The sequence below is a fragment of the Impatiens glandulifera genome, chromosome 6 (assembly GCF_907164915.1).
Source record: "Impatiens glandulifera chromosome 6, dImpGla2.1, whole genome shotgun sequence".
In the NCBI taxonomy this organism is placed as follows: Eukaryota; Viridiplantae; Streptophyta; class Magnoliopsida; order Ericales; family Balsaminaceae; genus Impatiens; species Impatiens glandulifera.
In genome coordinates, this window is record NC_061867.1 from 37,608,888 (window position 1) to 37,621,396 (window position 12,509).

Below are 12,509 nucleotides of genomic sequence, written 5' to 3' on the forward strand. Positions count from 1 at the left end.
GTGGGAAAAGGTTTAAACTCAATGATCCGGTAACGGTCAATCCTCTTTTATATTATGAAATTGAACAGATGAAGGATTTGAACAATTGGATGAAGCTGAAGGAGGTGAAGGGTGAAGATTTGAAGGATGTGAATATTTGAATAGTTGATCAACAATTCTTTTCCAGATTGCTCAAGCTTTAAAATTGGCTACATGATGATGTAAGTTTTGTTCAGTAATATACATTTTGCGCTGACGCAAATGCATTTTGCGTCAGCAAGCAATTTACGTTGGCAAGTACATTATGTGTCGGCGTAAATTGCAATTTGTGCCAAAACAAATTGAAACTTTAAGTTGGATGTCTGCTGTCAATATGTATATTGTGCTTAATTAATTTTTTTCGTTGCGCAGGAGATAGATGCAGTCTATTTTCTTATTAGAAGAAGGGTTGCCGAATTCCCCAAGACTTATGATCCGATGAATTTCACAATATGTGACTGTCATATCGCTCCGAAATTTCAGTCTCATTATGAACAGTTCGCCGCAAATCTAAGAAACTTTAAGTTCGACATGAGCTTCATGGAATATTTCATGGGTGATGTTGACAGATTCATGACTTGTTAGAATACCGTAGATATCATGAACCTGAAGTAGAAGCACTGAGTTTTGTGTTAGGTTTATCTACAAGATTGGTGCATCAATGTATATAATTACGAACATGGACTTTCAAAATGCAATTGCACAAACGCAAAATACAATTTGTGTTGGCAAGTGAACTATGTGTCAGCGCCAATTGCATTTGCGTCTGTGCAAAATGCAATTTGCGTGGGCTCTCACTGTTAAACCCTTGTCAAGCATATAACCTTCCTACTAGTGTAGAAAGGGGATAGTTTCGTCTACAAATGCTTAATTAGTTTATATTTCATTCATCCATTATAAGACACATAACCTTCAAACAACAAAATATCACAATCCATTAAATCCATTAGAAGACACCCATAACTAGAAGCCTATTTTAATATCACAAACAAAATAGAAAAGAACAACACTAAAACACATAACCTTCAAACTCCTATATAAAATACAACACTTTTCACACCATAAAAAAAACACCAAAAAAGGGATAACAATCAAGAAACCTATATAGTAATAGAACAAGGAAATTTAAATATCCAACAATCATTCATAAAGCATCAACCCTAACACATTCTTCAAGCATCAACCCTAACACTCTCTTAATTTATTTGATTAATCGTTAAATACCTAACACTCTCTTAATTCAATTAATATAATATAAATTATAAATAATCTTACACAATTTGATCAAAAAATATCATTCTATCATGTCAAAAGTTGTGCACTAGATTGTGATGGTTTTACAGTAGATGGCGCATGCATCACTACTGAGCATGTTGCCCTGTTATGGCGTAGATCGCCACATTAGCTTTACCGTATCCATTTCTTATGTGGCTCACATTGTGATGACCTACGTTTTGTTGTTATCCGTAATTTTTTAACCTTAATAAGGGGTTTTAAACATACTCATTCCTTAATATTTTCGGGAATTTCTAAAACACCTTCATTATAAACTGGATAACATGTCTCTGCATATGCATTGCACCACGCTTTAGTTGAGTAAAACCTAAAAAATGATATTTAAGTCATATAAATTCAACATAAATTCAACATGCGATCAATTGGTTACATTCTTTAACCTTGCGCATCACTCATAGGGAATCGATTTTCGGGAACGGGCAACATTCATGGAATGCGTACAAGGAAGACCATATACATCAAATATCCTACAAGTACAAGTTCGAGCTTTGAAGTCAATTTGAAAATCAAATTCACCGTCATGCACATGGAACTGGAATCAGTTAAGAAGATTTACGTTGTAGAATCTAGCCTTCTCGCCTTACTCACGTAAGAACTTTTCATAATATGGAGATAAACTTTCTATGTGGTTGGAAGCTTTTTATCTTCTTTGATGAAATCATTCTTGTATTGTGAATCTTAAATAGTCAGCTAATGTTGTTATGTGATATTTTCTAGCATTCTTGCTCTGACTATTAAAGCTCTTTACATAATTTCTTGTCATTTGATTGTATAGCGAACAGGGGAAAAATACACGACTCCATCTCTCCAGTCCAATTTATTCCAAATATTCAGCAATTCGAGGGTCTTAGTCCTGATCTTGTCAAAATGCAGATGAAACTTTGACACGGTGTATGTGCGAGAAGCCAAATCAAACTCAGCGTGGCAGTTATTAGTTTTAAATTTGGCCATAATATTCATTTTGATGAGATATGTGCATGCACCGTGATGTGTTTATGAAAAAACCGCAGACAAGGCATTGTCAACACTTGGGTGTCTATCGGATACGAAGAAAAGATTCGGGACTGATCTAATTGCCACTCTTATTTGTTGCATGGAATATGTTCAGGAATTATTATTCTCCAAATCAACGACGCCAAAAGCGACGGGATATAGTTGCTCATTCGCATCCAATGCCATTGCAATCAATTGTTGACCTTCAACCTTGTGCTTAAGAAAACTGGCATCGACGCACAATACAGGACGACAAAAGCTTCTAAAACCTCTAATTGAGACGCCTAGGGACATGAACTTATACCTGAAGTGGCATTGCTCATATGTCTGGATGTCAGTTATGGTACCTGGGATATTCTTCTACAACATGAACATGTATGATGGCAATTCACCATAGGAATCCTCCACAGTTTCTCACACCGCTATTAAGGCCTTTTTCCTAGACCTCTAAACCATATTATATATCAAATTTAACTCATAGCTTGTCTGCATGTCTTCCATTATTTTCTTAGGCATGTGGTCATGGTGATGGTCAATGTACTTACATTTGATGCACTCCCCAATTACCCATGATGATGTTTGCCTCACTTCCTCTTGCCTCATCAAAATTGAGCATGTGTGTTCATTTACTAATTTCCAAATCTCAAACATCTGCGAGAGTTTTCCTTTCGTAGCACGCAATCTCCACTTGTAGTTCTCAGCCAGATATTTCACAAACCAAAGATCTTTTGTTGACTTCTCAACTTTGAAGACAAAATGATTAGTCATCGCATGTCTATGCAACCTCAATTGAAGTTCTTTTATGTTATCAAAAAACGTACTCACTTCCAATCCACTTTCAAGGGTTAATGGAGTAGGTGTTTCATCTCGAGTGGTTCATATGAACCAAGCCACTTAGTATGGCTAGATGTTTTCCTGGTATGTGAAGTGATTGGTTCCCGGGGTGCAAGAGAATGACCAACTCTAGTGTTATCAACCAATTCACTAGCCCCCTGACTCGGACGCAAATATGGGCCTTGTTCACCTTCTTCTACATGGTTTAACAATATGTCATTTTGACTTGAGAAGACATCTTATTGCTCAAATATGTCATTTTCCTGGTCAAATATCGGGAATACGTCACGATTACATCCTACAACCACCTTTCCTAGTATTTTTCTTTCTTGAGTTATAGGTAGTGACTTCTCTACTAAAGAGCATACAGTGGACTACGATGATGGGGAAGTGAAGTCGAAATTTCTTTTAAACAGAAAACCACATCCTTATCTAGCTTGATAACAGCAAGAGGAACATTTAGCATACCCATATTATACTTCACTTTGACCACTAAATCATATCTTAATTTGTCCACACCAATAGCATCATAGACGATGTCAACTAATTCAACATAGGTAGCATTTCGGGATAGATTCACACCTTGACATGAACTTGAGACAAAAGAACTAACACCATCATCAATTTTCCACTCTCCATCATAGAGGACAAAAACACTCACAAATATATTGTGATCTGCAATTGATAAAATTCATAGAAGTGAGTGGAAAGTATACTAATAATTTACAAACTGTACATTGCGTTGAAGTTTGCGCCGACGCAAAGTGCTGCGCAAAGTGCAGTTTGAGCCGATGCAAAGTGCATCAAAGTGAGAAAAGTGCAACAAAGTGAGCAAAGTAAAGTTTGCACCGATTCAAAGTGTGCAAAGTGCATCTTGCGCCGACGCAAAGTGTAGTTTGCGTCGGCGCAAGATGCACTTTACGATCGTAGTTGATTAATAACTAGTGTTTTCAGCTATTACCAATCAATATCTAACTTACCCATCGGCGTGTTGGAGATCTAGCTTGATGGAGTCGTTGGAGGCTACATTTCTGGGTAGATGCTATAATCGTCGAGGGGATAGCAGACATCATGAGGGGAAATAGAATCAGACGTTTGGAGACGTTTGGCGTTACTTTGCTGGGGATAGACATGTCGTCAGGGGGATATCAAAGACGTCGGAGGGATAACAGACTTGTTGCGATGAGGGAGAAGAAGAAAGAAATAAGAGAGTAGAAGAGAAGAAGAGAAAGAAGAAAAAAGTTATTAAGGGTAGTTTGGTCTTTTGTCAGGGGCAAAAGAATATTTTTACAAATAACATTAGAAATCGGTTATTTTTAAAATTAACCCTATTATGAGGGTCAATTGATCACATTTCCCCTAAATTGATAGGCATACCCATTATTTGCTTAAATAAGTCAACAAAAATCAATAATATCAAGTTTAGATATTTAAAGTTTCAAATACATTTTTCATTTGCCTTCAAAGTAATGTTGTCAAAATTGAACTTAGAAATAAAGATTGAATCGTGAACTCTTAAAATTTTAAATTAATAGAATATCTAATATAAAATAATAATAATTATTTGTATATACAAAATTAAAAAATATTTATTAATAAAGATAATTTAATATTAATATTGTAGAAATATTGAGAGGTGATAATATTATTTAAATATTGAGTTTGATTTAATGAAAAATTCAAATATTTAAAAGATATTAAGTGTAATTAAAAGGAAAAACTAATAAAAAGCAACCTATTGAGTGTAAAAAAAGTAACATGTTGATTGTAAGTAGAACTGGTGGACAGTTGGCGGCTACTCTCCTACCTTGGAATAAGACCGGACATAAAGAAGAGGAACCATTTCCTGTCCTACCCACCTTTCAAACAAATTTTCCCAAACTACCCACCTTTTCATTCACATTCCCAAACTACCCACTTTTCTCTCTCTAAATCATTAATCAACCCATTAATTAACTCACTCTCTATCTTAACCCACTAATTAACTCCATCTCTCTTTAAACCCATTAATTAACTCCTCTATCTCTTTCAACTATTAATTAATATCCTCACTTTTAAACTATTAATTAATTCAATTAAAATATATTATATAAATATTAAAATAAAATAACACATATGTTTTATTTTTATTTAAATCTATAAATATAATATATATAGTTCAAATTAAATACACTAAATTAAATAATTTAAATAGCTATTATAAATTAAAATAAAATATAATACATTACATAAACGGGAACTTGAAATAAAATATATTACATAAAAATTAAAATAAAATACATTACATGACAATAAAATACATAACATAAACATTACAATAAAATAAAATACATAATAAATATTAGAGGAGTGATAGAGTGAGAGAATTTAGTGAGGGAATTTGGTGAGGGAATGACGTGGCATTACCTTCATTGGTTGTAAAATGTAAAAGTGGGAGGAAAGAGAGAAAAGAGAGAAATTATTTGATTTTTTCTGCGAATAAGATTATGCCACATCATTCCCTCACCAAATTCCCTCACCTAATCATTTCTCTAAATATTAATCACGTTCAATATACAATAAAATGCATATTTTATCTTTATAATTCAATTTTATGATATCTACTCCATTTTCCACAAGAGCAAAAACCTCTATATAAATCCACATTATGTTTCTACCACCCTTCCAATATCCATTTATGGTTCTGTATTGTGCAGTAACGATTTCGAAGACTCTTTTTTGTTCATTGTATGGAATAATCTTGTGTGATAATGTTTTTTTCTCAACAGTTTCAAATAATTCTCTTGACCTTTGACAATAAGTTTGACAATTTTAAAGGTCATTAAACGTCGCAGTTTCAAATATAAAAAAAAATGAATTATAAAGATAAAATATGCATTTTATTGTCTATTTAACGTGATTAATATTTATTATGTATTTTATTTTATTGTAATGTTTATGTTATGTATTTTATTGTGATGTAATGTATTTTATTTTAATGTTTATGTAATGTATTTTATTTTATTTTAATTTATAATAGCTATTTAAATTATTTAATTTAGTGTATTTAATTTGAACTATATATATTATATTTATAGATTTAAATAAAAATAAAACATATGTGTTATTTTATTTTAATATTTATATAATATATTTCAATTGAATTAATTAATAGTTTAAAAGTGAGGATATTAATTAATAATTGAAAGAAAGAGGAATTAATTAATGAGTTTAGAGAGATTGAGTTAATTAGTAGGTTAAGATAGAGAGTGAGTTAATTAATGAATTGATTAATGATTTAGAGAGAGAAATGTGGGTAGTTTGGGAATGTGAATGAAAAGGTGGGTAGTTTGGGAAAAATTGTTTGAAGGTGGGTAGGACAGGAAATAAATCGAAGATCACGCCATTATGAGTCTAATAAATCGAGTCGCTGACCAATCAACTAATTCCATTGTAGTTTGATTTTGCTCATTCAGAAAGTCAGGGATAGGATCTCCAAGATGCTTGATCACTGGGAGAGGATCTGAAGCTCACATCGGACCGCGACCTCCTCCACCAATTCTAAGGAAGATGGAAAAATAATTCAACAATCCCTTCAAGTTGAGTAATAAATATTGAGACTGCCCAACTTGCCACATATTTCTCAAAATCTGGGAAGAGTTTTGGTGAGTATTTTTAGCCACTTAATATGAAATGATGATGACATCGATTGACTTTGAATCACTATAGTGTCGTTGAATGTTGAAATGCTGATAACAATGAGTGACGTTTGAATCGCCGAAGTGTCGATGTATGTTAATGAAAAGTGATAATTTTTAGATAAATTATGTCGGAAAAAATATGCATAAGACATGAAGACGAACATATTTGACATTTCTACCTCGAATGTTCACTTTGACAAAACTTGCCCATTCAAGGTAGCTGTCACCGTTGAATCTAAGGAAATAGACAAGAGAATAATCCATATAAAAGATGGTGGATGAAATAAAGATAAAAATACTTAGAAAATATGAGTTAGAACTAGATCATTTAAGATTTCCTCCAATGACTATTTCCACCAGAGGAGGCAGCGAAAGATTGTGAATCGATTTCTTCAAGATAAAAAAAACCTACCCTGATAGCACGTAAAAATATTGAGAAAGGGATAATATTATCGAGATGTTGAGTTTTTTGGTATATAAGAAATTCAGGTATTTAAAAACATTAAGTGTAATAAAAAAAGACAACAATCAATATGTTTAGTGTTAGTAAAATTACACAAATTTTAAAAAAGATGGAGAAATAATTCAACCAAAATAATAATTATATATATATATATAATCTTACCATAGTTCTTTATAACTAATTTTTTTTATTTTGTCTAATAAATTCAAAGATGGGAGAATAAAAAATACGCCTAATACAGACGAAAAATGTAAAATCGTGTCGAATGTTATAGATTTTATCGAGGTTTACGAGTTCATCAAATTAACTAGCAATTTCATTTTTTTTAAGTTCATTAGTTAACTTGCAAACTCAAATAAGCTATATTTTGATATCAACTCTTTTTGGTTTGATTAATGTTTTCCTTTGTCTAGCCAAAAAAAAAAAAAAATTACTCTAAACTACTTAATTTTCTTGGCCCAATTCCTCTCCATACCACAGCTGATAAGTTGAGTAAGCGAACCAAGCTAATACTCTACTTATTTGTCAAATAGGCGATTAAATATAGGCAAAGATCTATTGCTCTCTCTGTCTGAGAAGCAATGGGAAACCGACGGGCAAAAACTTCCACTTCCACCTCCATCTCTTCAGTTGAGGGTTCATCTCCTTCCACAGAGATCTACAAGATTCCCAAAGCCACTTTTGCCCTTGTTTTACTTCTTTTCGATGCTATACTCGTTTCTCTGATCATCGCTTATGTCCCTTGTAAGATCACAATCTCCTTTTCTCTCTTAACAAACTTTCGTGCTTTAAATTTCCATTCTTTTGCTCAATTGGTTTATTGAAATCCTGCAGATACCAAGATCGACTGGGATGCATACATGTCGCAAGTCGGTACATCCTTATCTCATGCCTAGTTGATTTTTTTGCTTAAATTCGGATTTGAATCTCCTTCAAACGTGTTAAAATTTTAATTAATTGTTCAAAAGGTTAGTGGGTTTCTCTCTGGAGAAAGAAATTACAGTAATTTGAAGGGAGATACAGGCCCTCTAGTTTATCCAGCTGGATTTCTCTACATATACTCTGGCGTTAAATTCCTGACTGGAGGAAATGTCTTCTCTGCACAGGTGATTCTTTATTATTTATGTTTGGAATTCACATTTGGTGTTGTCAATCTTTAGAGCTTATTTGATGTTTTTGCAGATTCTTTTTGGGATCTTATATATCATTAACCTTGCCATTGTTATGTTTATATACGTGAAGACTGATTTGGTAAGAACTCCATCTTTTGTTTGAAGACAAGCTCTGAGTGTCTCTTTATTTTGATGTTACATGTTGTTTTAGAAGATCATTATCAATTAAAGCATAGTAAGGATTTTATCTTATTGCATTGTTTATGAGTTAGCCTATTTGCTCCATTATATCTTAGAAGATGGAAGTGTCATAATGGGGCTCTTCCAAGTGCTGCTCTTTGCATTATACAATTCAATAATGGATGTTAGCTCCAAAAGAAACATATCTACATTAATTGGATAGGTTGATCGGTAGTGTTTAGGGATTTTCTTTTGTATAGTATTCTGGCCCTGCACAATCTTGGTGCAAATTCTGTGCTTACTAAGTTTACTATGTTAAGTCATTTATAGGTTATCGAATTAAGCCAATTTTCTAGTTTACTAGTTTAATTTTTGCTGAATCTATATAATTAAGTGGTTTTATTTAAGCATTTATGAAATTAACTTGATTCAAATCAGAACTTAACTATATAGATCAAGTGATAAGTTTTGCAACGGCCTATTTAGTTTACTGACAACTTTCCCTTCTGTTTTGGCAATTCACATCTTTCTGGGGCTACCTTTTAACTTCACTGCAGCTTCCATGGTGGGCTCTTTCCCTACTTTGTCTATCGAAAAGATTGCACTCTATCTTTGTGCTTCGTCTCTTCAATGATTGCTTTGCCATGACTCTCCTTAACACCTCAGTTGCCTTACTTATTTATCAAAAGTGGCACCTTGGATTAATTATATTCAGGTGATACCTACAACTAACCAACAAATTACCATAAATGCTAGCTTGAGCTGGCTTTGATATTCTACCTTTCACCTGTACAGTGCAGCTGTTTCAATTAAGATGAATGTACTTCTTTATGCACCGCCTTTGCTACTTCTCATGCTAAAGGTTTGTTCTTTGTTTCCATCCCTTGAGATTAAATCGTCATTTTCATGCCTGTTTGCCTATGTTTATTGTTCAAACATTTGAACTGTTGCTTAATTGGTTGTTGTGAAGGCTATGGATATTGTTGGAGTGATTTCGGCTTTGGCAGGTGCAGCATTAGTACAGGTATTGTTTGTTTTTCAATTGTTGTCCATGCACATACCTTAATTTTGAGGCTATAATGTCTTTTAGGCTTTGTTTGGATGCATATAATTGGAATTAAACAATTCTAATTTTGTAGGATTTGGATTTGAATTTGAATTACAATTCAATACTCATGTTTGAGGAATTCATGGAATTGCAATTCTGAAGTGAGAATGAGGGAATTGAAACATACAAAATCATATATACATGCAATTCCATTGGAAAAATTCTAATTTCGCTGGAACCAAAGATAGGCTTAGCAATTTACATTCTTTTTGGCACTTAGTAATTATTCATTCCTATATTAAACCGTTTCCCTTTTTTTTCTCTTTATTTGAGACTTGCTAAACTGTATTTTCTGCACGTTTTGAGACAGTATGATGTGTGTTTTTTCAGGTTCTGTTGGGACTACCTTTTCTTTTAGAGTATCCTGTTGCCTACATATCAAACGCTTTCAATCTTGGACGAGTCTTCGTCCACTTCTGGTATGGTCTTCAACCTTATTGACATCTTCTTGCACTATTTTGTTCATATAACAGGACGTTTCTAGAAATGAGAAAGAATCAAGAATCTGATAAAGACATTTACTTCAAATTTTTTAGTCTAGTTGCCTTAGAGTGATAAATAAATTCACAATTTACAAGAGAAATTGCACATACTATTTTAGTCATGTTATTAGTCCTATGAGTTTATTTAAAACAGAGCAAATTGTTGTTGTAACAGGTCTGTTAACTTCAAGTTCATTCCGGAACCAGTTTTTGTATCAAAGGAATTTGCTGTCTCTTTACTGATCACCCATTTAATGCTTCTTGCTCTGTTTGCTCATTATAAGTGGTGCAAGTAAGTGGAATGCTATTGATTCTTTATTCTCAATACTTCAGATGATAAATAAGGAAATGGTTAAGAGCAACTGTAGAAAGGATTTTGGATCACAATCCATAAATTTGCCTCCTTCATACTTATTGATCAAAAAAACATTACTTTGATTTTTTCTTTTTGCAACTTTATAATGTGTACGAGATTGGAGTAAAGGTTGTTAGAAAATATTAGTTTCCAAATAGGCTCATTTTCATAAATGGTTTCTTGGTTCTTTACGTTTTGTCTTAGAAGGGAAATTTGAGGGAACAATTTACCAAAGTATAATGTTTTCTTTGAAATGGGTCATTCCTTCCAATATAGGGAGTAAGCATGTTCATGGCTGAGATAACTGTTTGTTCTTGTATGCACAGGCATGAAGGCGGTCTTTTGGTTTTCTTGAATTCTACGTTTGCACTGTCAAATCTTAGAATGACTCTTTCAAAATTACTATCTTTTCAACATTTCTGCAGCCAACAGTTTATCGTCAATGTTTTGAACAAAGAACGTAAGCTGTCTCTTCTTTCTCATATATAACACAGCCTTGTCATCATTTTTGGTTTAACGTAATGTTGATTTCGGTATGAATGCAGACATTGTAAGTACAATGTTTGTTGGCAACTTCATTGGTATCTTGTGTGCTCGATCACTCCATTATCAATTCTATTCATGGTAAGTAATACTACTTTCCATTATTAAAATATGGGTATATGAACTTTTCACATAAAAGAAAAATACACATCTCTTGCAATTATTACTGCAGGTATTTCTTTAGCTTGCCGTTTCTACTGTGGAGAACACCTTTTCCCACATTATTACGGTGAGTTTCATCATGTATTCATCTTGGAAAGTATCTGACAACTTGTTTTTGACATTTTGCACAAATTTGAAATCCAATCTATCTGAGAACTTTGAGTAAATGACCTGTGTTATTTGTGACTGCAGTTTGGTTTTGTTTTTCGGGGTTGAATTGTGCTGGAATGTCTTCCCTTCCAACTTGTATTCGTCACTTCTGCTACTATTTTTGAACTTGTTCATACTGTGGGGAATCTGGTGCTCCTCTCCTGAGTATCCCTATGTGAAAGATGACAACAAATCTTTGACTAAACAGAAAAAAAGAATATGATAGTTTTGCAGCTGACTCAATCAAGCTAAGCTCAACTCTTGTTCTTCGACTAACAGAACAGTTCTGGTATCTTTAATTCAATGGATTCAATTTTGATTTCAAGTGTGTCTCATCTGCTTCTAGCTTTGATAATTTCTTTCTAGTCTAATTACAAAGATTCATTTAGTTTTAACGTCTCTTTCCTCTCCCTCTCCCTCTCCATATGAGATTTTAGTCATTTAGTTAATTTGAAAATGAGTACTTTCTTTTTTATCATATATTATTTGGATACATATTTTATATTTCAGAGAATCTCTTCAATATATTGTAGAGCTTGCTTTGTTCAAGTTTATTTGGATTAAAATAAGGCTAGTTGGTGAAGTTTTTTTTTTCTTATCATGAAAACACGAACGACACAAATGGAATGATCGGCACGATCGGAAAGATATCAAGGTTGCGATTCTGGTTGCTAGTCGTTTAGAGTTGCTTTTGGCATAAATGACACAATCGGCACGAACAAAACGATAACTCTAATAGATAGGTCATTCATCTGCAAAACTTGGTTAGAAGATTATGGTTTCTTAGTTTATCCTGTTCTGTAATGGCTGGAGTTTTTGGTGTACCTTGTTCTATAAGAGGAGTGATATGAGGAGAGAATTTAAGAGAGGGAATGACGTGTCACCACATTACTAACTGAAAAAATGATAAAAGGTGAGGAGAAAGAGAAAATTTGTTATTTTTCAGCGAATCAGATTGCGGCACATCATTCTCTCTTAAAATTCTCTTCCCCAATCATTTCTCGTTTTATAATTATTTTGTTGAGTTAAATAATTTGTGATGAAAACAATAAGGATAAGAGAGTTAAAAAATTTGTGATGAAAAGTTTAAGAGAGGTAGCTGAAAAAAAAATTGGTAGAATTGTTAAAGAAAT

At 33.0% G+C, this 12,509-nt stretch overlaps 1 protein-coding gene across 2 annotated transcripts; it reads left to right on the forward strand.

The window, feature by feature from the left end:
• The first annotated feature begins 7,796 nt into the window (after positions 1-7,796).
• Positions 7,797-11,793, forward strand: LOC124941447 (dol-P-Man:Man(5)GlcNAc(2)-PP-Dol alpha-1,3-mannosyltransferase). 2 transcript variants are annotated; one of them, XM_047481777.1, is made up of 13 exons: positions 7,797-8,028; positions 8,119-8,153; positions 8,253-8,390; positions 8,467-8,535; positions 9,134-9,291; positions 9,372-9,438; positions 9,547-9,600; positions 10,015-10,103; positions 10,342-10,458; positions 10,848-10,981; positions 11,067-11,145; positions 11,237-11,293; positions 11,419-11,793. In XM_047481777.1, the coding sequence occupies exons 1-13, from the start codon at positions 7,866-7,868 to the stop codon at positions 11,597-11,599; spliced, it is 1,341 nt and encodes a 446-aa protein (XP_047337733.1). In that variant the 5' UTR covers positions 7,797-7,865; the 3' UTR covers positions 11,600-11,793. The 2 variants fall into 2 exon arrangements, with proteins under 2 accessions (XP_047337733.1, XP_047337734.1); XM_047481778.1 differs by having other exon boundaries at positions 7,867-8,028; positions 8,119-8,157.
• Positions 11,794-12,509: the final 716 nt, after the last annotated feature.

Coding starts and splice junctions, on each gene's coding strand:
- LOC124941447 (XM_047481777.1), top strand. CDS start 7,866: ATGGGAAACCGACGGGCAAAAACTTCCACTTCCACCTCCATCTCTTCA. Junction 8,391..8,466: donor GAAATGTCTTCTCTGCACAG/GTGATTCTTTAT, acceptor ATGTTTTTGCAG/ATTCTTTTTGGGATCTTATA. Junction 9,292..9,371: donor CTTGGATTAATTATATTCAG/GTGATACCTACA, acceptor TCACCTGTACAG/TGCAGCTGTTTCAATTAAGA.